At 40.3% G+C, this 27,914-nt stretch overlaps 1 protein-coding gene across 6 annotated transcripts; it reads right to left on the reverse strand.

The window, feature by feature from the left end:
- Positions 1-569: 569 nt before the first annotated feature.
- On the reverse strand, positions 570-27,904 carry TTC33 (tetratricopeptide repeat domain 33). 6 transcript variants are annotated; one of them, XR_014794752.1, is made up of 6 exons: positions 27,742-27,902; positions 21,892-22,113; positions 9,981-10,062; positions 9,438-9,569; positions 5,288-6,946; positions 570-5,204 (listed from the first exon to the last, which is right to left on the reverse strand). XR_014794752.1 is itself a non-coding variant. In XM_084880585.1 (6 exons), the coding sequence occupies exons 3-6, from the start codon at positions 22,110-22,112 to the stop codon at positions 6,593-6,595; spliced, it is 789 nt and encodes a 262-aa protein (XP_084736711.1). In that variant the 5' UTR covers position 22,113; positions 22,783-22,810; positions 27,742-27,904; the 3' UTR covers positions 570-6,592. The 6 variants fall into 6 exon arrangements, 4 of the variants coding, with proteins under 4 accessions (XP_084736711.1, XP_084736712.1, XP_084736710.1 ...); XM_084880585.1 differs by adding an exon at positions 22,783-22,810 and having other exon boundaries at positions 570-6,946; positions 27,742-27,904; XR_014794753.1 differs by having other exon boundaries at positions 571-4,962; positions 5,048-6,946.
- Between the last annotated feature and the right edge of the window lie 10 nt (positions 27,905-27,914).

Here is a 27,914-nt window from a genome sequence, read left to right on the forward strand (position 1 = left end):
TTTTCACAATGGAATACTACACAGCTGCAGAAAAGAAGGAAATCTTACACTTTGGGACCACATAGATGGGCCTGGAGTGTATTATGCTAAGTGAAATAAGCCAGTCAGAGAAAGAAAAATACCATATGATCTTACTAATATGTGGTACCTAATGAACAAAATTAAGTAAACAAAATGAGGATATGGGACAATATTGGGGGGAAAAAACTGATTTTTTAAAGGCTACAATTTTGAAGCTAGTAATCAAGACAGTGTGTTACTGGCTTAAGAATAGACATATACACTGAGTGGCCAATTATTATGATTTCTGAACGCATAATAATCTGGCCACTCAATGTATATCCTATATAATAAAAGGCTAATCTGCAAATTGTCCCCTCGACCAGGAATTTGATCAACCGCCCATGTCCCCTCCCCCTGGCCAGGTTGGCCAGACCCCACCCATGCACAAATTCATGCACTGGGCCTCTAATATATATATATTGAGTGTATATATATATTAGAACATATATATATATATATATATATATCTGAACATAATAACCTGGCCACCCAGTGTACATCAGTGTAACAGAATACAGAGCTCAGAAAAACCTTCAGTACATGGTGTACTGATTTTCAACAAAGGTGGAGTTCTTCAATGAATAGTGCTTGAATAACTGGATATAAAAACAAAACAAAAACTCAACCTTTACCTCCAACCATACCTACAATTAACTTGAAATGGATCACAGACCTAACTATAAAAGCTAAAACTATAAAACTTCTAGCAGAAAATAGAAATACTTTCTGACTTTGGAGTAAGCAGATTTCTCAGCCCACAGAAACTATAACCATAAAAAAAAAAAAAAAAAATGAAAACTGGACTCCATCAAAATCTAAAACTTCTGCTCTTCATAAGACATTAAGAAAACAAAAAGGCAAGCCACTGATAGGGACAAAATATTTACAATCCATAGATCTCATAAAGGATTTCTATCCAGAATACAGAAAAAGATTTCTTACAGCTCAATATAAAGATAACCCATATAAAAACTAGGGAAGAGATGTGCACAGGTGCTTCCCAAAAAGAAGATGCAAATGTCAAATGCACAAATGAAAAGATGCCCAACATAACCAGGGAAATGTGTATTAAAACCACAATGAGAGACACTGCACATCCACTAAGTTCCTCAAATGGAAAGCAATGGCAATACCAAGTACTGACAAGGAGATGGAGTAACTGAAACTTTTCAATACACTGCTGATACAAAGAAAACCGGAAAATGTCACCGTTTCCTCTACAGTCACATACATACTTACCATAAAACTCAGCAATTCCACCACCAAGTAGTTACCCAAGAGAAGTGAAAACATATACCCACACACCATCTTGTAACACATATACATAGCAGCTTTATTCATAACAGCTCAAAACTCAAGATGTTCATCAACAACCTAGATGTCCATCAACAATATGAAAAGCTACAAATTGTGTTATATCTGTACAACAGAATAATACTCAGCAATAGAAAGGAACATATTACAGACATGCACAGTAACATAGATAGATCACAAAAGTATTATACTGAGCAAAAAATGTCAGACACAAAGTACATATTGTATTTGAAATTCTAGAAAAGTTCAATCTAATTTATAGTCACGGGGAGCAGAACAGTACTGGAAGAGAATAACTGCAAGTGAGCCTAAGAGAACTGTGTGGGTGATGGAAATATTCTGTATCTTGATGGTAATGGTGATTGCATAGGCATTCACATGTCTAAACTCCTCCTATGTAAATTTATAATGGATGTGTTGTATTATATGTAAGAAAGTTGACCACGTTCACAGAGGATATCATAGTTCGTCTCACATTCTTTCTTTCCAATGAAAACTAGAATTAACATTGTGGTCTATCACAATTAAAAGTCAGTAGACCTTTTAAATATCCTGAACAAACATTTACCGTATTTTCTGGCGTATAAGACGACCTTTAAAACGAAAAAAAGTCAACCGAAAATCGGGGGCAAAAGACCAAAATTGCACAAAAATTACCCGCAGATCTTGACGGCAAAGTAAGTCATTTCTTTGAAGTGGGGGGTAGTCTTATACAGCGAATATAGGCCAAAACCTATGTTTTAACTGTAAAATTAGGGGGTCGTCTTATACGCCGGAAAATACGGACATGCTATCTTGTAATTAAGATTACCCATTTCAATAGAATTTCCATGATTTACAAAAAAAAAAAAAAAATCTAGAATTAGAAAACATTTCTAATTTGGTTTTTGTCGCGTGCTTACTTTGAAATATAACCTACACTTTTTTTTTCTTCCTCAGATTTATTTATTTTTAATTTATTTTTTATTAAACTATTATGTGTACATATCTTACCATTGCCCGCCCTCCACTCCCATACATGCCCCCCCTCTCCAGAGTTTTGTGTCCATTGGTTATACTTATATGCATGCATACAAGTCTTTCGGTTGATCTCTTATCTCCCCCAGATCTCCCTACCCTCCCCGCTGTAATTTGACATTTTTTGTTGGGGGTTAGAAGGAGGCATATAGTACCCATTCCTCCTCCTGACTTCTGAAACATTTGAGAGACAAAAAAAGTCGGGCAGGTGGAGAACCAGTATGTCGGATGTATTGCTGAAAAAGTCTAGGTTAAAGGATGTAATTTAGATTCATGCCAACAACGGCCACCTAATAGCAAACCCAGAATTAGAGACCTACTCACCCAGTGTGAGCAGTCCTGCCCAGCCACAGAGGCAGAGAGCCTTCATTGCCAAGCTTACACACTGTTAAATTTGGCTCTCTGTAGGCAAGATGAATCCAAATGAAGGAAAGGAGCTTTAATATCCAGTTACTTATCCTACACTCCCTCTTCCTGAAGGGGTGGTAGGGGAGAGGAAAGAGAGAGATCAGGATTTCTTGGCTAATAGATGTCCAAATAAGCCATCTCTACCCTCTGCCTCCCAACAAAGTGAAGGCCAACGTTTCTCAGCCTTCCTTCCACCTCGGCACACACAGCAGGTGAAGTTCACACACAGCACACATTTAGGCACGGTTCATGGCAGGCTAGCTACAGGGCTGCCCTTCTCCATTCAATTTCCTTTGGTAAAAGAAGTTCACCTCCTTTCTATATTAATGTTTAAAAAAAAACACACATTACCTTTCAATCCTAAAATGCCATCAATTACAAAATCCACTACCAGTTTAATAATCTCTCAGAAAAAAACCATTTAATATTATCATTGATTTGAAGATAATTATGGAACTGTGGTTCTTATGTCAACCTACAACTCATTTAGATACATTATGTTATGAAATAAAAGTCCAGAGTCCATTCGGAAGGGCTTCTGACTCATGAAGCCTGAAATTAAGAAATGGCTGACCGTTTTCCTACTGCGGAAAGGCAATGAAACTACCTTTTGACATCATGACATTAAGCATAACTTTATTTTAAAACTAAAAAGGCTGTACTGGCAAGTTATAATCATGGAAACTCCAGCTTTCTGAGACAAACCTTTTTGATGTAAGTCTTCATTACGGTTTTGCCATATGACAACTTAAAACTACCATAAAATATTGTACACAGACCCCAACTGTAATAGATTTAGGTTCTGTGATCTATACATTACATGACTTTTCAATGTTTATGTAGCATTTCTTAGATTTCAGATGAATAACAAGACAAGAACCTATTGTCTAGAGCAGCAGTTGAGAACCGCTAGCAGGGTTGCCTAAGACCTTCGGAAAACACAGATATTTACATTACGATTCATAACAATAGCAAAAATTACAGTTATGAAGTAGCAACGAAAATACTTTTATGGTTGGGGTTCACCACAACTTGAGGAGCTGTATTAGGAAGGTTGAGAACCACGGGTCTAGAGAATAATACATGATTCTCAAATTAGCAGGCATGGTCTGGATGTATAGTGTTTTGACTAATGAGTGTCTATGCTATATAATTTTCCACCAAGAAAAATACAAATTGTATTCCATATAACTTTAATGTGTAGTGTAGTTTCAGGAAGTATATTAAACATCTTTGTGTTTTACCATGAACATCAATTCTTTTTCTCCAGTCAGTTTACTAAGTGTCAGTATCTCAGTATTCACCTCCCTATAAGAAATGTCTGCCATTTTCTCCTCAGGCACGGAGGAGTGCTGGCTCAGCATGCTCTTATAGGGGCCTGGAGAAAAGAGCAGCCTTTCCTCTCCGTAAGTCGGAATTTCTTTTCCTCCTCCATCCCGTGTGTAAACCATCTTATGTCCCGTATCTGGGTGAGAAGGGGACGAATCTGGCCTACAGATGCCAACTCAAAGGGAACAAGGGATTCTTCAGCAGCAGCTAGTGGCAACCTGCACCCCGACCTGGGTCTTGCCTCTTTTGGGGTCGAGGCATAGACCTTACACCAGGAACGACCCCCAATTGATGACCATCTGTCCTATACTATCCAAAGCAGTGCCTCCTCACTTTCAGATAAAGAAAAAAATCACAAAGAAGTTCTCCTCCTTTCTTAAAATCAGAAGCAACTGAGGTTAAATATCTCCGAACTAATTCAAGCTCTTCATAAATAGAAAAGGCTAGCATTTATCAAGTGCTTCATATGTGACCTAACATACAAAGTGCTTTACATATTTCATTTTCACATAAGAAAGAAGGAAAGAAACCCCGTTTTTCAAAAGCCAACACAAAATAGGCAAATATTTAAAATACAGGAAATAAAATACAGGAAAAATGACTATTCACAGATTATATATAAACAAATACTCATTAACACAAAACAACATACCAACTTCTCTAGACACCCAACTACCCACCCTTTGAGAATATTTTTCATAAAATAAAATATAATTTATATTTGTTTTCTGGATCATTCTAAAATTAACTTCTCCAACCAGGGATAAATTTCTAATATAACTTTGGGAGGAAATGTAATACCTTTTAAGGCAAATGCTGACTTCTCATAGACTCTGAAAAAAAAAAAAAATAGAGGTAAACATTCTACTAAAAGAAAACCTTAAATCATCTCAGAAAAATAGAAACCAGTACTTACATGCATCTAACAAATGTTCCAAGGGAAGATTTCTTCAAACAGAGTTACTTACTTTCACCTCCAACAAGGATAAAAGTAATGTCACACCGACAAAGCTTCCTGAGGGTCAGAAGTAACAGGGCCAGCAGCTCTATGTAACTGTACTACAATGGGTGTGCTACAAAGATAACAGTTCACATTAGCAATGGCAATATTGATTTGTGGCTACTGTTGTTTCAATGAACTACTTCTTCAATATACCTTCTCTGTTCACGAGATCCAATCGCAAATCACATTTCAGTCTCCACGTGTGCTGTGCCTAAGTTTTTTCACTCTTTGGATTTCTAATAACATCATTACATTCATTTTCTTTTTAGAAAGATAGAATTTAGTTATTTAAAATTGTGGTTATTTCTCATTTTACTGAGCAGTTCCAAACAAATTATCTATAAAAAGAATTCCAAAGCATCAGCTGAACAGTTATAAGCAAAAGGTAAGTTATTTTCAAGGTTTTCAAGCTTTTATTTTTTTAATGTTCTTATTGACTTTTAGAGGGAGAGGAAAAGAGAGGGAGAAGGGATAGATAGAAACATCAATTGGCTGCCTCCTGCATACCCCTTTCTGGGGATCAAGCCCACAACCTGGGCATGTGCCCTGACTGGGAATCAAACCAGCAACCTCTTGGTGCATGGGAGAACACTCAACCAACTCAGCCAACACCGACCAGGACAGGGTTTTTAAGCTTTTAAAAATAAAGTAAATACTGCTTTTGACTAGGACATTGCAGTACAATTTATGATGTAGCTATAAGAGCCATTCATTGAAAAAATGCACATCTTATAAATGGCCCACTTGTGGTAAGGACTGTCTACTTTAACAATTGAAAAAATAAAACCATCATTCTTACAATGTATCAGTAATTCCCACATCCAACAAATACTGAAGGTGGCAACTACCATGGTGAGAGTAATTTAAAAGTCAAAACAAGCATAAATCCGACGTAAGAGTATCTACAGAAATTGTCCAGAACACACACATTTGCATACATTTCCAGCTCAATTTGCAAAGAATCTACATATAACCAAAGGACAATTTTGAATCAAACATGAACATCAGAATACTCAAGCTTCATGACAAAGTTACTCTAATAAAACAAGAAAAATAGAAGAGTGAACAGTAACAGCAGTATATTTTTTGGAGAGAGAGAAATCACCCACTTCTTTTATCATAAAAAAGTCAATATTTTAATAACACTGGCCATCAGGTTATTCACTATTGGAGCATTCCCTTCCAAGTTTTGTCTTTAAAATGTATTCATTCATACATTTGGATTAAGTTTATTCATCAAAAACCACTGTAGTCAGAATTCTAATCTTAAGTTTAACTCATAACTTATCAAAGCACAGTCCAAACGCTCTATAATAAGTCTACCCTTTAGTTTGTATACACCTCATCTGAAAAACTGATTTACAAACAGGAGTGTGACCCTGTTTCTCCAGAGTAAATGCGTTTGCCTAAGACTTTGTGGCAATCAAACAGGCAGATTCAAGCAGCTCCTGCTAAGCTTCATCGGGCTTTGATGAAAACGGAGCCGTCTGGGGCTGTGGCCCCATCTTCCTTCTCACTCACAGTCTCCACGGTCCCAGAAGCTGACACAATAACCATTGTTTTGTTATCTGAAACTGGCTTTTGTTTTTCAGCAATAGCTGCACAAACAGCAACAATCTCATCACTTTCAAAGTCATAGTCGGGAATGGACTTGGGTGAGACATGTGTGACTTCCTCTGGTACGTCGTTTTTTTTCATCCTCTGCGCTACTTTTTGCTGCTCCTGGAGCTTTCTTGCCCAAGAAAGGTCTTCCTTCCATATCTCAGGGTTCATTGGGTAGATATGAAGGGCTACTTGAAAACTTCGAATTGCCTAGAGAGAGAAAAGGCCAGGTTTTTCTGCTTGCATTGTTTTTTAAATGAATGCATTTAGCATAATCCACAATATCTGCATGTATATAAAATACAGTACATATATTTTTTAACATAACTGAATGTATGGATGGAAGTTAGGGTTGTGCCCTAACCATGGATGATGATTATGAAGAAAAATAAAAATAAAAGGTTGTAAAACTGTGAAAGGGAATGACAAATTGCTGATGAGGATTAAAAGTCCATCAAAATAGAGATATTGATATTATAGCTCAAAACAAGACAAACACATTGTTCAGCTTCTGCAGATCAGCTAATACATGAATCCATTGACTTCTGGAGCTAAGTCAGGGTCAGGAAGGTACCAGAAACATATATCCTTGAAGCCAAGAGTTCAGATAACAGTAGTGCTAATATGCACTGAGTGCCACAGGAGACCAAGGCCGACGCTGCATAATGACAAATGGTCGACTCCCCGTAATTATATAACACTTATAAAAACGTACGCACCCAACATCAGAACACCTGTGTATATAAAGTAAACACTGACAGAACTGAAGGGAAGAACATCAATAAGGAAACAAGATTTGAGCAACGAACCACTCAGACCTACACAGAACCTTTCACTCAACATCAGCAGAACAGGACACGTGGAACATTTTCTAGGACAGAGCACATGTTACATACATCACAAAACAAGCCTTAACAAATGTAAAAAGACAGTCAACCATCTTTTCTGACCAAAATGGAATAAACTAAAATCAATAGCTAAAGGATAATGGGAAAATTCACAAATATGCAGTCATTAACATTAATTCACAAATATGTACTCTTGAACAATCAGTAAGTTCAAAAAGAAATCAAAGAGAAATTAAGATCTTGACACAAATGAAAATAAAAATACACTAAAATTATGGGATGCAGCAAAAGCAGAACTAAGAGGAAGTTTATAGCACTAACTGCCTATTTAAAAAGAAAAATTTCAAGTAAAAAAAAAACAAAAACCTACCTTTACACCTCAAAAAATTAGAAAAAGAACCAACCCTATATTCATTTTCCAACATATACACCCAATTCTGCATAAAAATCTAAATAATTACTTATAGAGATATACTATTGACTTTTAATTTATTACCTGTTCCATTTAATTATGTATTTTCTTATATTTTTTTATTTATGGGTGGGCAAAGTAAGATTTATAGTTGTGAGTACACAAAATACAGAGTTTATTCTTATATTAATGTTCATTAACTAGAGGCCCAGCACACAAAATTTGTGCACAAGGGGAGGGAGTTGTTGGGTCCCTCAGCCGGCCCTCACCCTCTCCAATCTGGGACCCCTTGCTGGATGGCAGTTAGGCTCGAAGGGATCAGGCCTATATGGGCAGTCGGACATCCCTCTCGCAATCCGGAACCACTGGCTCCTAACTGGTCACCTGCCTACCTGCCTGATCGCCCCTAACCACCTCTGCCTCAGCTCCTGTAACTGTAGCTTTGTCCAGAAGGAAGGCAGGATGACCAGATGTCCAGTTTACCTGGTCTAATTAGCATATTACCCTTTTATTAGTATAGATTATTGTATTATTTTTCATACAAACAACTATAAACCTACTTTTGCCCACCCCTGTAATAAGAATTGTTATATGTCAGAAATTTTAGCTTGCTTTCAATATATTTTTCATAGTATCCCTTCATTATGACATTGAGTAATTTTCAACCATTCCAATCTTTCAAAAGATACATTAATTTTACATATTATAAATTTAGATATTAATTCAAATAGAGCCCTAAAAAACATTAAATGAAGACAAAGTAACTGTTTTAATTCCTTCAAGAATTTCACAACATAGTGGACAAAACCATATCAACAGGAAAAAAATGAAATGAAATAGTTAAACAATGAGTACTCTTATTTAAAAAAAATTAAAATTTTGCCCTGGCCAGGTGGCTCAATTGGTTAGAGTGTCGTCCCATACACCAAAAGGTTGCAGGTTCAATTTCAAGTCAGGCATAGACCAAGACTGTGGTTTCGATCCTGGTCACGATGCTTACAGGCTATGTGAATTTTTTTTAATTTCCATGATTCTAATTACCTGAAAAATATTCTGACCCTGATATAATTGGTGTTTATGATGTAAATAACAGTAATAACTCTGACCTGTGTTTGTGGTTTAATACCTTTAAGGGCTGATTGGCTATTTTTTGCATAGACTTGATAAATGACTAACTTTTGGGTTGAGCTGATCAAAACATGTCAAAATAAAATTTTAGTCCTGGATAAATCATAGCCCTGGCCAGTGTGGCTCAGTTGGTTGAGTTGTCCAGTGCACAAAAAGTTGTCAGTTCAATTCCCAGTCAGCCAGTCCATGGTGCTCTCTCAAATCTCTCCCTCTCCCTTCCTTTCTCTTTAAAAATCTAAAAATCTTTAAAAATAAATAAATATTTAAAAAAACAAAAACAAAATATTAGCATTATAATCATCTGACTCCTTACCAAGACTATCTCTCCTAATCCAAGCTGAGCACGCCCCAGAGTTTGCCACGACTCCCACGAATGTGGATTTCTCTGCACAGCCATTTCTGCTGCATGAACTGCAGGGAACATTTCATGAAGTGACATTAGGACCTAGAGTCAAAAAGAGAAACGAAACCTGTAACATCCATAAACTAGCCAACTACTAATATATAACATATATAGGTAACTCTTTTCATTTTTAAAAACATGCCGAACCGGTTTGGCTCAGTGGATAGAGCGTCGGCCTGCGGACTAAAGGGTCCCAGATTCGATTCCGGTCAAGGGCATGCACCTCGGTTGTGGGCACATCCCCAGTAGGGGTGTGCAAGAGGCAGCTGATCAATGACTCTCTCTCATTGATGTTTCTAACTCTCTATCTCTCTCCCTTCCTCTCTGTAAAAAATCAATAAAATATATATTTTTTAAAAATAAAAATAGCAGGAAATGCTATTTTGCTTCATCATGCTCACCAAACACACAGTGCAATTTCATAAAGAAAGTGGCCTTCTTCATAGACCTTACCTGTGACTTCATCTCATACAGGGTAGCATCTTCTGGGGTTAACTGTAGTGCTTCATCCCACTTCTGAATGGCCTCTCGATATCTGTGGTTAAAGTTACATTTATATCGCATTTCTAATGAGTCCTTGAGAGCACATGACCAAATTTAAAAACCAGATGCTAAGGAATATTGTTTATCAAGCAATATCTCTATTCAAGAACTGATAGTAATGATGTCACAAAAAATAGGAAAATTTAAGAGATAAGGGAAAGGAGACCAAAAGAGAAAAAAGCAAAACATAAATAAAAGAGATCTTGAAAAGCTTTCTCCAAGTTTTATGTCCTGGGCTGAGAAGTCACCACAAGAGTTTCTCTTTTCTCATCAACCTCAATATCGGCACATGTTGGCAGTCATTTTAGATGTTTTACAAAGAACTTTTCTGAGGACTTCACAATCCAGGGGTAAATCTGGGCTCTAAGCTGCAGCCGTTTGCTGACAGACGGCAAGAGCTTCCGGGAACTGCGTACAGACTCTTCAGTGTTCAGTGTCCTTGTCTATGAAACACCGTCCTGTCCATCACCATGAACACAGGCCTGTGGATAAGATGGGGCTGAATAAATGAGGCAGGTATGGAGGTCATTTCCACGATCACCTTTCACTGCTGTTCTCTAAATCACGTCTCTGTGTTGAGCTCCAAAGCCATTTAGTCAACTAGTATCTCCATCTAGATGTCCCAGAAACATCTCAAACTCAGTGTGCCCCAAACTGATCTTCGCACACTCCAGGCCAAATCTGCAGAAGCACAGAAGCACTCTTCCTTTCTAAAAGTAAATTAAAGGAATGACCAAGTCCTAGATGTTCTCCAAAGCAGTCATCTTCACAGCATCCTTCACAGAAGTTAACTCATGTGTACTTGAATATTTCTAGGAGGAGAAGTCCTTATTACCAGAACCTTTTTCATTGTACCTTTCTGTCTTGTACCTTTCAACTAATGGTTCTGGTTTCTAGAGCTAAATAGGAAATATATAACCCAGCGTTTTTCAACCGCTGTTCCGCGGCACACTAGTGTGCCGCGAGATGTTGCCTGGTGTGCCGTAGGTGCAGACAAGACAAGAATTTTATAATTTTTCACTGTTTTGTTTACTTAATATTTCATAATAAAGTAATTATAAAATACTTTCTTTGTGTTTATTTGATTCCTATTCAAGAGAATTACTTTATATATAGTCAATATAGGCACAGAGTTAAATTTTTTAACATTTTCTAATGGTGGTGTGCCTCGTGATTTTTTTCATGAAACAAGTGTGCCTTTGCCCAAAAAAGGTTGAAAAACACTGATATAACCCACCAGTTTTCATTCCTGGCTACGTACAGAATGATCTATGGAGATTATGGAGGAAAAACGCACACATGCATACACAAATACATACACACACAATACCTCAGATCAATTAAAACAAATTCTCAGAGTAGGACTCAGGCATCTGTATTTTTTCAAAGTCCCCAGCTAATGCTAATAAAAACCAGGTGGGATGAACCAATTTTAATAACTCTCATAGTATATTAATGTTGTATCTTCTCTTGAATAAGTTCTTGTTGCCTATTTTCCAGTTTATGTCTTCTGAATGTGTTCTTGTGTATAATTCCCTACCCAGTATGAGAAGATTCAAATCAAACATAACTACAAATGTACTAATTTGTTAGCAGGGAGCAGAGAACAACAACAACAACAACAACAACAACAACAAAACAAGAGGCAAAATTTGGCAGAAAATAAAAAGTCGAAGAACATAAGCAAAATTACATTCTCTCTGTTGTCACCTTGCTACAGAACAGTTCCTTTACTAGGAAGTAATACAAATAGGCTTCACCATTGCCAGGGTCTGATGCCACCTGGGCACATGGCAAATGAGCTGAGAACAAGCCTGCACAGCCAGCAGCAGTGGTGAGGCCCCGGAGGGAGCGTGCGTTACTAAGCCGGCCTCGCCTGCCCTGTAGGTGTGGCGGTGGCTGCTGTTATCTCGCAGGAGAGGGCTGTGTGACTAAGCTGAAGACTCACCCACAAAGGCTGGTGGCCAAGCAGCACATCCGAATGTGCAGAGATGGCTGCCAGATCCACTACAGGGACCACTACGTTCAAAGCCTTTGTAAGGGACAAAGACAGACAATTTTCCTCCTAAATTTTAAAAATAAAAATAGCAAACTCTAAACCAATGTTAGTGAGGGAAAATTCTCTAGAGGCGAAAAACATGATAAATATAACAGGAATATGACAATTTTTAAAATTATCATTTATGAAATAATACCAGTGGATGCAGGCAAGACCACCAATGGGCGCTTTCCTTCTCCTGGCCTCCAGATAAAGGGTAACACCACTTTCGGGTCACGGGAAACTTGGCACCTAATAGACCAAGGGTCTCCCTTATTATGCTCTCATAGAGCATGATGCAGATACGCTCCGCAGAGTATCTACTAATTCAACTTCAGTTTGGAACACACTGAGCAGGCACAGCCCTACTGCAGCTGTTGGGTAGGAGGCATTAAAAGATAAAAACTTGGCTTCCAGTCACTATGGTTAATAAGTGACCAAAGTCTGATTCAGCCAGTTTATAGTATCCAACCGAACAGCACAAGGAAGGAAGCAAAGGAACAGCCCAGGGGTTGTGCAAGAGCGGGAAGATAACACCTCCACTGAGGCAAGGCCCAGCTGGTGACCAAGCTGGTCAGTGAGATAGCACACCCATCCAGCAGATAGAAGTATCAGTATTTAGCTACTCTGTTCCTAATTAAATGTCTCATTTACTATAGTCCGAGCTCTATACTTATCAGCTTATTCACTTAATAAATATTTATTGAGCACCTACTCTGGGCCAGGTAGAATTCTAAGAGCTGAGGATGCAACATTCAACAAGATGTAAATGGGCCTGGGGGTGGGAGCAGGTGGAAGAGGGCAAAGGGGGGATAAATAGTGACGGAAGGAGACTTAACTTTCACAGTGCTGAACAATACAATATGCAGGTGATGTATTATAGCATTGTACATTTCGAACCTATAATTTTATTAACCAATTTCACCCCAATAAATTAAAATTTTCTTAAAATTTTCAAAAGATGTAAATGGACCCTACTCTTCTAGATCTTACACTCGAACATCTGCATGTGGAAAGAAGGCCGGAAAAGATAACAAACGTAAGTTAGAATATGGTAAGTGCCACGATGAAAACCAACTGGACTGAGGTGATAGGTAGTGACGGGGTGGCCACTCAGAATGCAGGTTCAGGGAAGGTCTCTAGGAAAACATCTGAGCCAAGATCTGAACGTTAAAAAGTCCTCAGCCAACTGAAGACCTGCAGTTCATTCCAGACAAAGGGCACAAGGCAGGACTACACACCTGTATCCTGAGGGAAGGGAAGAAGACCAGCATAGCTGGAGCAGGAGGAAGGAGAGTGAAAAGCCGCCACAGTCACTACCACTCAGGGACCGGCAGGCGAAATGAAATGAGCAAAAGAAAATGACGGATTTCACTGTATGTGTGATGGGAGCCTCCAGGGAGAACGGACCGTGGGGGTGTGAGAATGAGCACCCAAGACAGTTAGGAGGCTACACGGAGTCATCTAGGTAAGAGATACCTGCAGACTAGATAAGGTGAAAACAGAGAAGATTCATAGTCTTAGGCTGTGTTAAGTCAACTCAACATGGATTGGATTTAGAAGTGAAAAAAAAGAAAAAGGAAAGGAATCCAGGATGGTATCTTAGTTTGGGTTGCCTGGGAAAGAGAGTCTGAGGCCTAAGGTAACTAACTCTTTGTGGGAGCAGGATCCTAGGGAAGCCAGAGTGAGGGAGAAAAAGAGAAGTGAGGCAGGAGGCGGGAGAATAAATACAAGGTGCATGTTAAGCTGGCAACAGCTTCAAAAACCAACCGCGATGATTGCTTTTCTTGTAGACCTTTCAGAGAGACTGTACGAAACGTGTGTTTGGAAGCAGTCCAGTGGCGGGAGGAGGAAAAAGCTTTGCCTGTCTCCCATCACCGAAGTCTTCCCCACAAGCTTTAACCCACTTACTCTTGCTGTGCCATCAGTCCCTCAGAGGACCTCAGGTCCAGTCAAGCCACCGTCAAGGTCTTTCACTGTCAGTCAGCACCACACATGGGGCCTTTGGTCTGTGAGGACAGCAGCTGCCAGGGCCTTCAGCTCGCAAAGGCAGGGAGCTGGGGGGACTGGGGAAGGTGAGCTCTGGTCAGCACAGAAGCCAGCAGAGTTGACTCCTGGCGTTTGGGCTTAAATTACTAGGCAGAGGGTGGGCCTTTCACTGACATAGCGAAGACTAGAAAGGAGATGTTTGGGAGAAAAACCAAGAGTTCTGCTCTGTACATGTTATGTTTGAGACACTAACTAGACATCCGAGTGGGTATAAAGCATCGAATATTAGAAAGTCCAGGACTCAGGTGGGAAGACTGGTGCTTGTCAGCATCGGTCTCGAGATGGTGCTGAAAGCAAGAGGCCATGGAAGTTTAAGAAGGCAAATACTGTATTTGGAAAGGACAAGGAGCACTTTCTAAATACTGTGGCCCTGCTGAAACCGGTTTGGCTCACGGGATAGAGTGCCAGCCTGCGAACTCAAGGGTTCCGGGTTCGATTATGGTCAGGGGCCTGTACATTTACTGTGGGCACATCCCCAGTGTGGGGTGTGCAGGAGGCAGCTGATCGATGTTTCTAACTCTCTAGCCCTCTCTCTTCCTCTCTGTAAAAAAACAAACAAACAAACAAACAAAAAAAACTTCTAAATACTGTGGCCCACCAACAGTTAGAAAATGAGCAAAAGAAAATGAAGGAGTGGACACTGAAACAAGGACAGGCACGACAGTGCTGTAGATTAGGGAGCAGTGTGTTTAGGAAGGGAGGAGTCAGCTGTGTGGACAGTGCGGGCACAGTAAATGAGAACAGAGAGATAATCTTTCTAAGAGGGGGATTAGTGGGGAATGGACTGAGAGAATCATCCATCAAGCAATGGAGTTTGTGATGAAGGAAAGCAGAGAAATTTTAGGGCATGTGAGTCAAGGGAAGCTTTTTTTTTTTTAATCCTCACCCGAGGATATTTCTTTCCATTGATCTTTAGATAAAGTGGAAAGGAGGGATGAGGGAGATAGAGAGAAACATCAACGTGAGAGTTACACATCAACAAGTTGCCTCCCACACATGCCCTAACCAGCATCAGTGCCCTTGACCAGAATCGAACCCAAGACCCTTCAGTCTGGTGTCGGGGTGGGGAGGTTGTGCTCTAAGCACTGAGAAAACCAGCCACAGCTTTTAAATGTATGCTATCTCACTTGTATACCAGTGAGAAGGAGCCAAAAGAGAAGAACAAATGACATCAAAATGAAGATCAATGTCAGTTAATATAGTCATGCTGGCACTCAAGACCATGTGTGTTATATGGCCAAATCATCTCCAAGTTCACTCTGATGGGTATACTCTTCTAGACAAGAGACAAATTCATGGTAAATCCTAGTTAAATTCCTGCTTCACACACGAACACATTAATTCTCAAAGAAAAAAATAGACTACGTAGCTACACAATCAAATATCACCATCTAGTGGCTAAAACCAGAAAAACCAAAATATCGAAATTAAGACTCACCCTGTAACTACTGAGAAGGTATATATCCTAGTTAGTAATAATTCTAGAAAAAAAAAAAAAAAAAGCCTGAACAAACATCTTACAAACACATTAACACTACATGAGTGCACCGATCATGCAGAACATCCTGAGATAGAGTATCCGAAGTACAGGTGCTGAGGGTTTCTAGGTGCCAGGTGGCATGCTCAGCTTTTACCTGCACTTGCTCTTTAATCTCCCAGGGGTTATGAGATAAATCTCTCCATTGTACAGCTGATGAAACTGGAGACCAGAGCTTAAAAAGCTAGTAACCCTGCCGAGTTTGTAAAAACAGAACGATAAAGCTAGGATCCGAATAGAGGTAAAATAACTTCAAAGTCCATATGCAAGTACTAGCAGGGGCTGAGCTTTATTTAAATGTAACTTCATTATTTCTGCTTATTTTATTTTCAACCAAGTTTAATATTCTCTTAGATATGGTCAACTACTACTTCTACATATTTTTTGGCATAGAGTCACCAAACTACTTGATTCCCCTAGATGCCTCTAATTCTGTTTAGTTATTTCCTAAAGCTCTGTGTACGCTATTCTAAAACACGGAGCTTTATGAGCAAAAGAAACTTACTGATCTCAGCGTCCTTCAAGCACACAGAGCATCCAATCCAGCTGATTTTAATGAAATGACTCAATGTTTTGACATGCAAGCAAAAAAACAAGAGTTATTTTGTTTATCGACAAAGTTGATCTCTCTCCTCTACACAGGAAATTCAGAGGGAATCCCATGGCAATAACTGAATAGTTTTTCCCTTCCACACACTAATGTGGTCCAGAGAAAAAGACAAAAACAACAAAGTTAATGAACTTTTAACAGGCATTTACAGGAATTTCTAAAGATGTTTTATGGATGTTCTGAAAGTGATTCCATAAATAAGGGAAATTTATACTTAGTTTTCTTCTGACTAAGAACAGAATGATCAATCTCACCAAGTTATAAAAGACAAAAAACCTTTGTGCCTAAAATAGGAATTTCGTGCATCAGGCCTCTAGTATATTAATAGAAGATTATACCCAGCCCTAGCCAGTTTGGCTCAGTGGATAGAGCCTCAGCCTGCAGACTGAAGGGCCCCCGGTTCAGGCAAAGGCACATGCCCAGGGTTTAGGGCTCCATTTCCAGTAGGGGGCATGCAGGAGGCAGCCAATCAATGGTTCTCTCTCATCACTGATGTTTCTATCTCTCTCCCTCTCCCTTCTTCTCTGAAATTATATATATATTACACCCAGAACGAAAAATAATATCAAACCTAGAAATTAAACTGTTTGCTTTTTGAACTTTGACTCGTTTATGACGAAAATGATTAACAAATCTTCTAACCACCCTTACCAATTAGGAAAAAACAAAAAAGAACAGAAAAACGAAGAAAAGACATAGTACTTGTTCAGCAATACTGTTTTTAATTTCTCAAACTCTTCATTTCCACATAGCAGATACCAGTCACAAGCACGAGGTCTAGTTTTATTTTATTTTTTTTGAGGCCTAGTTTTAGATCTCTGGATGATCTAGAGTATTCTGTCCTACCAATAACATACTCTGAGACTATTCCTGTTCATCACACATATGTCTTCAAAAAATCATATCTTTAGGGCAAATAAATCAGCAGTCCTCATGATGCCAAGTGTACTTTTGCTAGTATTATTTCCTTCGCCAAATGTTTCAAGATTTTTATAAAAATACTGCTTTCAGCAAATATTATACCCAGCATATGACTGACTTAGGCACAATGTCCTTCAGTGACTGCACTAGTGATAACCTGATGTCATCTATATCCCAAGATGAGGCAGTGGAAAGCATAAACATTATATGAAGTTTTCTTACCCAAAATGTTTAATCAGAATCTAAATCAAACCTCAACACAACTTTCAGTTTACAAGAAACACATGGAACAGAAAAACAAGGTAAGGAAACAATCAAATAGAAAACTGGTCTGGACTCTTCAAAATGTCATTGTCATATGGGGATAAAAATAGGGGACCCAAGAAAACACTAAAGAGATACAATACCAAATGCAAGCTGTGGACTTTGTTTAGATCCTAATTTTTTTTTTTAATTATTTAAAGACACGTAGGTGAAAGTTGGAGAAACCTAAATGTTGACTGGATATCAGATTACAGTTTAATTTCATAGGTCTGACAGCCCTTAAGCTTGGTAAAAGACCATCCTTACTCTTAGGAGAAGCATGCTGAATTAGGAACCAGGGGTCATAATGCCTACAACTTACTTTCAAATAAATCAGCAAAAAAATTCTAATAAACAGTTAAGTGTGTATATATGTGTAGGAAGATAAACCAATTATTAAGGATTTTTTAATCTAATGTAAAGTACAACATAGAAAATATAGCCAATAATCCTATATAATAAAAGCCTAATAGGCTGTGTCCAGTCATCTAGTCACCGATTCAATCAATCAAAGTGTAATATGCTAATGATATGCTAAGGCCACTCAACCGCTTGCTATGATGTGCACTGACCACATGGGGGGTAGATATTTGACCAGTCGACTAGTTGCTATGACATGCACTGACCATCAGGGGCAGACACTCCAACCAGTAGGTTACCTTGCTGCTAGGGTCCAGGCAATCTGGACTAAGCGAGACAGGCCGGACATGCCCTGGAGCCCTCCCACAGTCCTTCCCCGGCTGGCAAACCTTCTGTATCCCTCCCCGGCCCCAAATCGTGTACCAGTGGGGTCCCTCGACCTGGCCTGTGCCATCTCACAATCTAGGGGATGTAGGACAGCAGGTTTAGGCCTGAAGGCAGAACAACCAGTCACTATGACATGTAATAACCACCAGAGGGCAGATGATTAATGCAAAAGCTGTCCCCTAGGGGAGTGCTGCTTAGCCAATCAGACATCCACAGCAGTGCTAATAATGTCTGACTGCTGGCTTAGGCCCACTCTCCGGGAGAAGCAGGCTAAGCCATCAATTGGACATCCCCCAAGGGCTCCAGGACTGGGAGAGGGTGCAGGCCAGGCTGAGAGACCTCACCCTCCAACCACACCACCACAAGTGCACAAATGTCATGCACTGGGCTCTAGTACTGTAATGACTATGTATGGTGCAAGGTGGGTATTTGAAATATTGGAGGGATCACTTTATAAAGTACACTGAGTATGATCACCCCATCAATATTTCTTGGGCCTTCAATACTGCGGCGATTCTTCTTGGCATTGACTCCATGAAGAGTTGAAAGGTGATGTGAGGAATCTGACAACATGCCTGATGAACAGCACTGTCCAGTTCTGTGAGATTTGATGGTTGTAGAACCAGCTGCCTGATGGCTCTTTTAACTTCGTCCCACAGATGCTCAACTGGATTGAGATGTGCTGATTGTGGGGGCCACCTAAGGAAGGTAAAGTCTCCTTCATGTTCTTAAAACCACTCCTGCACAATACGAGCACTGAGGCATGGCGCATTACTTGTTAGAAGAAGCCACTTCCATTGGGATATGCCATCAACACGATAGGATGAACCTGATCAGCAATGATACTTAGGTATGTAGTGCTATTCAGACGTTGTTCTACATGAATTAAAGGGCACAAATCACGCCAGGAAAACATACCTTAAACCCTAACACTGCCCCCACCAGCTTGAAGGGTTGTACTCATGCATGTGGGGGGCATGCTTTAATGCTGTTTCCGCAAAATTCTCACTCTGCCATCTGCATGATGCAACTGGAAACGTGATTCATCGGACCACATGACCTTTTTCCAATGCTCGACTGTCCAATCCTTGTGTTCCTGTGTGAATTGGAGATGTTTTATCTTGGTAACTGCAGACAGCAAAGGTGTTCCAACAGGCCTTGGGCTTCCACATTCCATACGATACAGTGAACGGCAAATTTGCCTACAAACATCAGGTGGTCATAATAATCTGGCCAGTGTATATGACTGTCTAACCACTATGCTATGCATCTGAAACTAATTTTAAAAATACTGAATGCTGCCGAAACTGGTTTGGCTGAGTGGATAGAGCGTTGACCTATGGACTAAAAGGTCCCAGGTTTGATTCTGGTCAAGGGCATGTACCGTGGTTGCTGGCACATCCCCAGTGGGGATGTTTCTCTCTCATCGATGGCATGGCGCATTGTCTTGTTAGAAGAAGCCATTGGTGAGATGTTTCTCTCTCATCAATGTTTCTAGCTTTCTAACCCTCTCTCTTCCTCCCTGTAAAAACTCAATAAAATATATTTTTTTAAAGAATACTGAATGTAAAATGTAGCTTAAAAATTAAGCCAGGCCAGTGTGGCTCAGTGACTGAGTGTTGATCTATGAACCAGAAGGTCATGGTTAAATTCCCAGGCACATGCTAGGTTTGCTGGCTCAATCCCCAGTATGGGGCATGCGAGAAGCAGCAGATCAATGATTCTCTCTCATCAATGATGTTTCTATCTCTCTCCCTCTCCCTTCCTCTCTGAAATCAATAAAAATATATTTTTAATTAAATTAAAAAATTTTGAGTCTAGTCAGAGGAATATGGGGGAATCAACGATTCTTTCAACTTTAAGATAGACTTGAAATTTTTAAAAATAAGAAAAATTCTTCTACACTTCTAGGTTATAGAAATACCTTTGATATTTCATTTTATTCACATTGAGATTTTTTATTTCTCTGGAGTTCATTCTGTATGTGGTATGAGATACAGATCCTTTTCCTCTATACACAGTTCCAACTTTCTCTACACAAGCTATTAAACAATGTCCTTTCTCCACTGATCTGTGGAAGAATTTTTGGTGCCACTGAAAGAGCTAAGCAGAAGAAGGGGAAAAGTAGGAAAAACAGCAAAGGGGAAAGAAAAAAAGGATGCATATAAGGAAAGAATAAGAATTTAGCTGAGAAAGGGCTAAGAATAAAGAAACTATTATCAAACTCCATATTTACTAAAGTTTATAAGAAGTCAATGGGAAAAAAAATAACTGAACACGAATAACACACAGACACACACCCTCAAAGCTATTCAGGAAAACATCTAATTTATCTGGTCCACAATATCAAAAAGAGAACATTACACCATCTGCTACCAACCAGTAAGTTGGATTACATTTTACTGAGCTTTTACTTTATTTTTTTAAATCTACATATTTAAATGCATCTTTATTGATTTCTGAGAAAAGAGAAGGAGAGAGAGATAGAATCATCAATCAGCTGCCTCCTGCACACCCCCTACCCAGAAATGTGCCTGGGATCGAACCGTGACCTATTGGTTCACAAGTCAGCGCTCATGCACTGAGCCCCAATGACCGGTGCCTTTCCCCTACTGTAGACAGAACAGAAAGGATGACAGAGCAGAGACGTTCTAAGAATCTTAAAGACTTTTTACAAACTTTCAGATACCATGGGAATGTTTCAAGGTGACTTTAAAACCTATTTCTTTAATTTAGCGCCTAAATCAGATTTTAAAATATTAAACATAGACGCACAGAAATCCAAACAAAAGGAATCCAAAGAGCACCACACCAAGACAAATCATAATTAAAATTCCAAGAGCAAAAGACAAAGAGAGAATATTAAAAGCAGCAAGAGAAAAGCAGGCAGTTACCTATAAAGGAGCACCCATACAATTGTCAGCTGATTTCTCAACAGTAACCATGCAGGCCAGATGGGAATGGCAAGAAATATTCAAGGTGATGAATAGCAAGAACCTACAGCCAAAAATAATCTACCCAGCAAAGCTATCACTCAGAATCGAAGGCCAGATAAAGAGCTTCACAAATGAAAAAAAATAAATAAAAGCTAAAGGAGTTCATCACCGCCAAACCAGAATTATATGAATTGCTGAAGGGGGTTCTTTTGGAAGAGAAAGTAAATAAAGATAAAAACTATGAACAACAAATACGTAACTATCAACAATTGAATCTAAAAACCAAAAAAAAATTTTTTTAAATCTGATGAACAATATTAACTGGTGAATATAATAGCATCAAAGGTATGGAAGGGGAGTGAACTGATGATTCTTGGGGGAAAGGGGAGATGGGGATGTGGGAAGAGACTAAACATAAACTGCACCTATGGATGAGGACAATGATGGGTGGGGAAAGGGCAGAGGGTGGGGGGGAACCTGGTGGATGGGAGCAACGGAGGGGGGTGGGGGGAAAGAGGAATATCTGTAATAATATGAACAATAAAGATTTTTTTTTAAAAAAAGAAAATTAAAAAAAGGAAAAAAAAATATTAAACATAGAATTCATAACTCTTCATCCCACTGCTGACAGCAAGTCAGAAAACGTACATGTTCTGTAAAGGAAAACCCCAAAAACATACCTTTTATTTTCGGCCAGGCTGGCTCCCTCATCCTTCAGCTGCTTGCTTCTCCTGGCACAGCCTTCCAGGAGACTTTCTTTCCTGCGTTTGGTGGCGGGAAGCCCATTCCCTTCTTCACTCTCAGCTGCATCCTTTTCATCGGCGGCTTCAGCCTCAAACTGCTGGGAAGTGACCTTTGAGACTTTCTCACCAATTTTCCTCTTCCATCCGAAGGAAGCCATTCTGGAAAACCACACACACACACACAAAAAAAAAGCTTTAAATTTCAAACTTGGCCCTTTATAGAAATAGTCCAACAAAGTGAAGAAGGAATAAAGGAATAACAAAATCAGACTTTATTTATTTATTTATTTATTTATTTATTTATTTATTTATTTATTTATTTCAGAGAGGAAGGGAAAGGGAGCAAGAGATAGAAATATCAATTGACTGGCTGCCTTCTGCATGTCCTGCTGGGGACTGAGCACACAACCCGAACAGTGCCCTGACTGGGAACAGAACTGTAACCTCCTGGTTCATGGGTTGATGCTCAACCACTGAGCCACACGGGCTGGGCAACTGTCACCATTTCTTAACTCCCAATTAAACAGTGGTCCTAGGAAATAGTCATCAAATAACACCAAGAAAGACAAGTGGACATTATGCATCTCCTGATGGAAGGGACACACCAGCCATGATATATTCTTGACTAAAATTAATCCTAAATCACATCAAGGCTTTAGTTTTAAGAAATATGGGATCTGGATGAACATGCAAAAATAACATGAGATGCCGACAGCAAAAAAAAAATAAATAAAGCTAGTTTCTTCAAGAAATAAACTGCCAGGGTTTTGTAAAAGGAGGAAAGGTGGGAGGTAACTTCTAGATTAAGAGATGAAAAGACATACTAACCAAATAGAATTTTTGGATCTTGTTAGCTCTGGGTTCACATAAGGCAATGGGGAGGAAAAAGGAAAAATCAGAACACCGATTTGATATTTGATGATATTAATAAATAGTTATTTTTTTAGGTATGATAAATAGTATTATGATTACATTTATTTAAAAAAACCTATCTTTTAGAAATACATAATAAACTATTTCACATGAAATTATAAGATACCTAGGAACTGTTTCAATGTCACCAGTGAGGGTAGGGGTGCAGTAGAGGAGAAATACAGATGAAAAAATTGCTAAATTGATAGTTGATGAAATTAGGTGATGAGAACATAAGATCCCTTATATTTTTCTCTCTTTTCATGAACATTTGAAATTTTCCATAATAAAAAGTTTTTGAAAGATTCACTTGGCAAATTCACAGTGAGTGAATCAGAAAGATAACAAATGTTGTTTTGTAAATCAGCAATGATATATAAATGTAAGGGGTAAGAAAGAATCTACACTAATGCAAATTGACCATCACTCTGCTACACCCACCAGCCAATCAGGGGGGATATGCAAAATAGAAGGCAAAAAAATGGCAGCTGCCCAGCTGCTCCAGGCACAGAGTGGCCCGGTGGGACAGGATGCTGGCTATTGTGGGAGAAGGAAGAGGCAAAGGGATCTACAGGAACAGCACTCTAGCCACAGTGAAGACAAAGATGAAGTCGGCAGACTCCAGCCTGAGTCTGCAGCAAAGATGGCAGATTCCAGCCATAGCGAAGGTCTGGGTCCCAGGTGCCGGAGAAAAACTGGTGCTGGAAGTCAAGGGAAGGAAGGCCTATTGCATGAATCAATTTATGCAACAGGCCTCTAGTAAAAGAATAATTGATGAAATGAAGTTAAAGGAAACCCCAGAAGAATTCAACAAATATTTATTTAGAGAAGGGATTTACTGAGGGATCCAAGAACTCTTTATTAATCACATGGATGTGCTTAAAAAATAGAGAAATCTCTAAAAAAAATTTTTTTAATATATTTTATTGATTTTTTACAGACAGGAAGGGAGAGAGATAGAGAGCCAGAAACGTCGATGAGAGAGAATCATCGACCAGCTGCCTCTTGCACACCCCCTACCGGGGATGTGCCCGCAACCAATGTACATGCCCCTGACCGGAATCGAACCTGGGACCTTTCAGTCCGAAGACCGACACTCTGCCAAACCGGTTTCGGCATAAAATTTTTATATTTGTATGTGCCTGTGTCTGTGTGTGTGTGTGTGTGTGTGTGTGTGTGTGTGTAATCTATGGCCCCAAAGAGATTATGATCAACTTGAGGGATAGGAAAAGCAATGAACCAGAAGTCTTCATAAAACTATCCAAGCATGGGCATTGTGGGAATAAGAAATGAAATAGTGCCGAAACCAGTTTGGCTCAATGGATAGAGCACATGTGTCAAACACAAGGCCCGCGGGCCAAATCCAGCCCACCAGGCCTTGCAATGTGGCCCGCACCGCGCTGTCATCCCTGCACTCCGCTGTCAGTTTATGACTGTTCAGTAAACCATTCGGCCCGCGATTTAAGCTGGATTTTAGATTTTGGCCCCTTCTCTGATTGAGTTCGACACCCCTAGGATAGAGCATCAGCTTGGAGACTGAAGGGTCCCAGGTTCGATTCCGGTCAAGGGCATGTACCTTGGTTGCGGGCATATCCCCAGTAGGGGGTGTGCAAGAGGCAGCTGATCAATGACTCTCTCTCATCAATGTTTCTAACTCTCTATCTCTTTCCCTTCCTCTCCGTACAAAATCAATAAAATATATTTTTTAAAAAAAAGAAAGAAAGAAAGAAATGAAATAGTAAGTTCTAGCAGATATCAAGGTCTTCACATCTGAGGCACCCAGCTGAGGTAAAGTATACCGTAAGTAGTCACTGGAAGGAAAGGGATAGAAAAAGTGAGGCCCTTTATATGGAAAGGCCCAAGATATTGGCAGAAATTGAAGGGGTAAGAAAATCGTGTGTTACGTGACTAAGTTCTTAATGAATATGAGTCAGTGCCAATAAACTATAGCAAAAACGAAATGTATAGGATTAGGCTTCAGCTGTGTTTGCAGTGTTTCACAGTTCAATAAATACTAAATGAGTTCAGCAGATTTTTTTTTTTTTTAAAGAAATGTACAGGTTGATAAGGGTGAAACAAATGATTTCCAAAGGAACAGGGATTTTTAGAAAAGCCTAGAGAAGCAACGGATTATAAACTATACTAGGGAATTAGGACAATGCCAAACTCTCTCCCCAGACCTGTTACAAGAGGAGATTACGGGATTCCTATGTTTGAAGATGACAAGAACTTAGGCCCTCAATGGCTGAAAATGGAAGTGTGGTTACAACAGAACAGAAGTCCAAAGGCGCAGAGTGAGGACAAGAGAGAGTGGGTCATTAGGCAAGTCTCACAAGACACTAGGATAATTCAAGATAAGGAGGAAGTCTTGCCCCGGCTGATCTGGCTCAGTGGGTAGAGTGTCAGCCCTCGGACTAAAGGGTCCTGGGTTCGATTCCGGTTAAGGCCACATGCCTGGGTTGTGGGCTCAATCCCCAGTAGGGGGCGTGCAGGAGGCAGCCGATCAATTATTTTCTCATCATCATCAATATTTCTATCTCTCTCTCCCTCTCCCTTCCTCTCTGAAATCAATAAAAATATATTTAGAAAGAAAGAAAGAAAGAAAGAAAGAAAGAAAGAAAGAAAGAAGTCTTGTGATTATGACTATCTCTAAAGGTGACTAAAATGAGGATGATTTAGTTTTCTGGTTTCACGTTTCCAAATGCAACTTTGTGAGGAACCCTATAATGAGTGGGAACCTTATTAATACTGATAGGTATCTGCTGTGGTTACTAAAGGCAAATTACATAATTCATTGGTCAGGTCTGTAGATTATTGGGAGCAGGGTGTAGGGTGCAGGAAAGGATAAAGGGACAGACTTATATGAATTTTTTTAAAAATCAATACTTCAGCCCAGCTGGTGTGGCTCAGTGGTTGAGCATCACCCATGAACCAAGAGGTCACCAGTTCAATTCCCAGTCAGGGCACATGCCTGGATTGTGGGCTCGATCTCCAGTAGGGGGCATGCAGGGGTCAGCCGATCAATGATGCTTCTCTCTCATCAATGTTTCTCTCTATCCCTCTCCATTACTTCCTCTAAAAACCAATTTTTAAAATTATTTTTTTTAGGTCTAGGCCTCAGATGGTGGTTCTCAAACATGAATAAAAAAGCCACACACCCTGCTGGCTCAGGTGCTTCTTCCATTCTCCTCCATAAATCCTTTAAGATCCCAAGAGACCAGACGCTAGGGAGGCCGGGACACAATGAGGTTTTAGGCGTATAAACAGCCTGACAACCCCCATCAATTGACAAGTTTAGCCTTGAAGAGAGGCACAAGAACTAATTCTCACACATTCCTCTCAGACAAGAACTAATATGGAATGAAAAGTTTAGGCAATGCCCCCCCCCCCAAAAAAAAAAAGAAAAAAAGAAAAAAGAAAAAGAAAAGTTTAGGCAAGTTCAGAGGTAGGGAAAAGGAAATGACAAATTTCATAGCCCCAACTTCACATTTTTCAGAGAAATAGGAGGCTGGCCCTCTGCTCCGAGTAAAGGGGAAAGAAATGATCCTGAGACATGAGAACAGAAAAGATCTGAAACAGTCACTCGGAAGAACAGACACAGCAACACTAAGGGCTGAGTGAAGATGCCACAGAATCAAGGGTTAAAAGATGCCACTGAGGTTAAAAAGCGCAAATCTCTTACCAAAACCGTGGTAAGCTTTATATTCTCTTCACAACTGTCTGGAGACCACAAGGTAAAGTTAATTACCATACGGGATAAGTGCCAGCAGAGAGGAAGCAAAGGATGCCAGCATGTCAGAGAAGACACACTCAGCTCCGGTGAATTTTGAAGAATAAAAATTAGCCAGGCTGCCAAAGCCGGTTTGGCTCCGTGGATAGAGCGTCTGCCTGCGGACTGAAGGGTCCCAGGTTCGATTCCGGTCAAGGGCATGTACCTTGGTTGCGGGCACATCCCCAGTAGGGGGTGTGCAGGAGGCAGCTGATCGATGTTTCTTTCTCATCAATGTTTCTGGCTCTCTATCCCTCTCCCTTCCTCTCTGTAAAAAAAATTAATAAAAATATATTTTTAAAAATTAGCTAGGCTTAAAAGAAGGGTGAGTCCCATGACGTACATAACACAATTCCCGCCTTGGAGAATGTAACACTGCGACTTGATTCCGGTATCTTCAAGAGTACGACTGTACTGTTCTTAAGGCTATCTGAACATTCAATTACAGCTTCTTATACAGAAGGCTTTCTTAAGTCTGTAGTTACATTTTTCACCAGGATAAATAAATAAAAAATCATCGTACAGGTACATCATCATCAAGTGGGTTTCAGGTTAAACTCGTGAAACCACACACATTCATTATGCAGAATTATACTTAATGGGCGCCATGAGAATTCTAAACAACCACGTTGTGTTCCGAGTTCCTCTGCCGGCACAGGAGCCCCCCAGCAGGCCTGGGAGTCCCGCGGCCGCCGGCAGCTCCCAGCCCAGCTGCAGAAGGCCGGTCCTCAAAACAGAAGCCTCCCGCGAGCAGGAATGGCCTCGGAGGTGAGGCATTCCAGACACCATGTACCCGAAAGCGTCCCCGCGGGGCTGAAACCGGCATCGGCGGCTTCCCTCCTTTTCTCCCCATCTAAACCTGAGAAAGTCACCCAGGCTCCCGGCACGGCCCCGCGTTCCCGCCCCCTCCTCGGCCGCGGGCGCCGGCCGGTCCCGCTCCTCCCGGGCTCCGGGAAGGTCAGCGCCGCGCACACCGCCGGGCGGGGAGGGCCCGACCCCCATGCCCGCCCCCGGACCCAGCCCAGCCTCCCGGCTCCGCCACAGCCCCCTGGAGCCCCGGCGCCACCCAGGAAGCGCCTTTCTCGCCTCACCACAGCCCCACTCGCCTCCTTGTCCTGCTCTCCCTCCGGTTCCCAGCACAGACCACGGAGCCAGTTACTGGAGCACCACTCCCCCGCGGCCGTGTTTACATTCCGCTTGCCCTTTGCCCACCGGAAGCGGAAGTGACCGTGCCCGACCTCCGACCTGCCTACTTTGAATACCGACCCGCGGCTGCGGC

The sequence above is a fragment of the Pipistrellus hanaki genome, assembly GCF_964339955.1.
Source record: "Pipistrellus hanaki genome assembly, chromosome: 4".
Classification (NCBI taxonomy): Eukaryota; Metazoa; Chordata; class Mammalia; order Chiroptera; family Vespertilionidae; genus Pipistrellus; species Pipistrellus hanaki.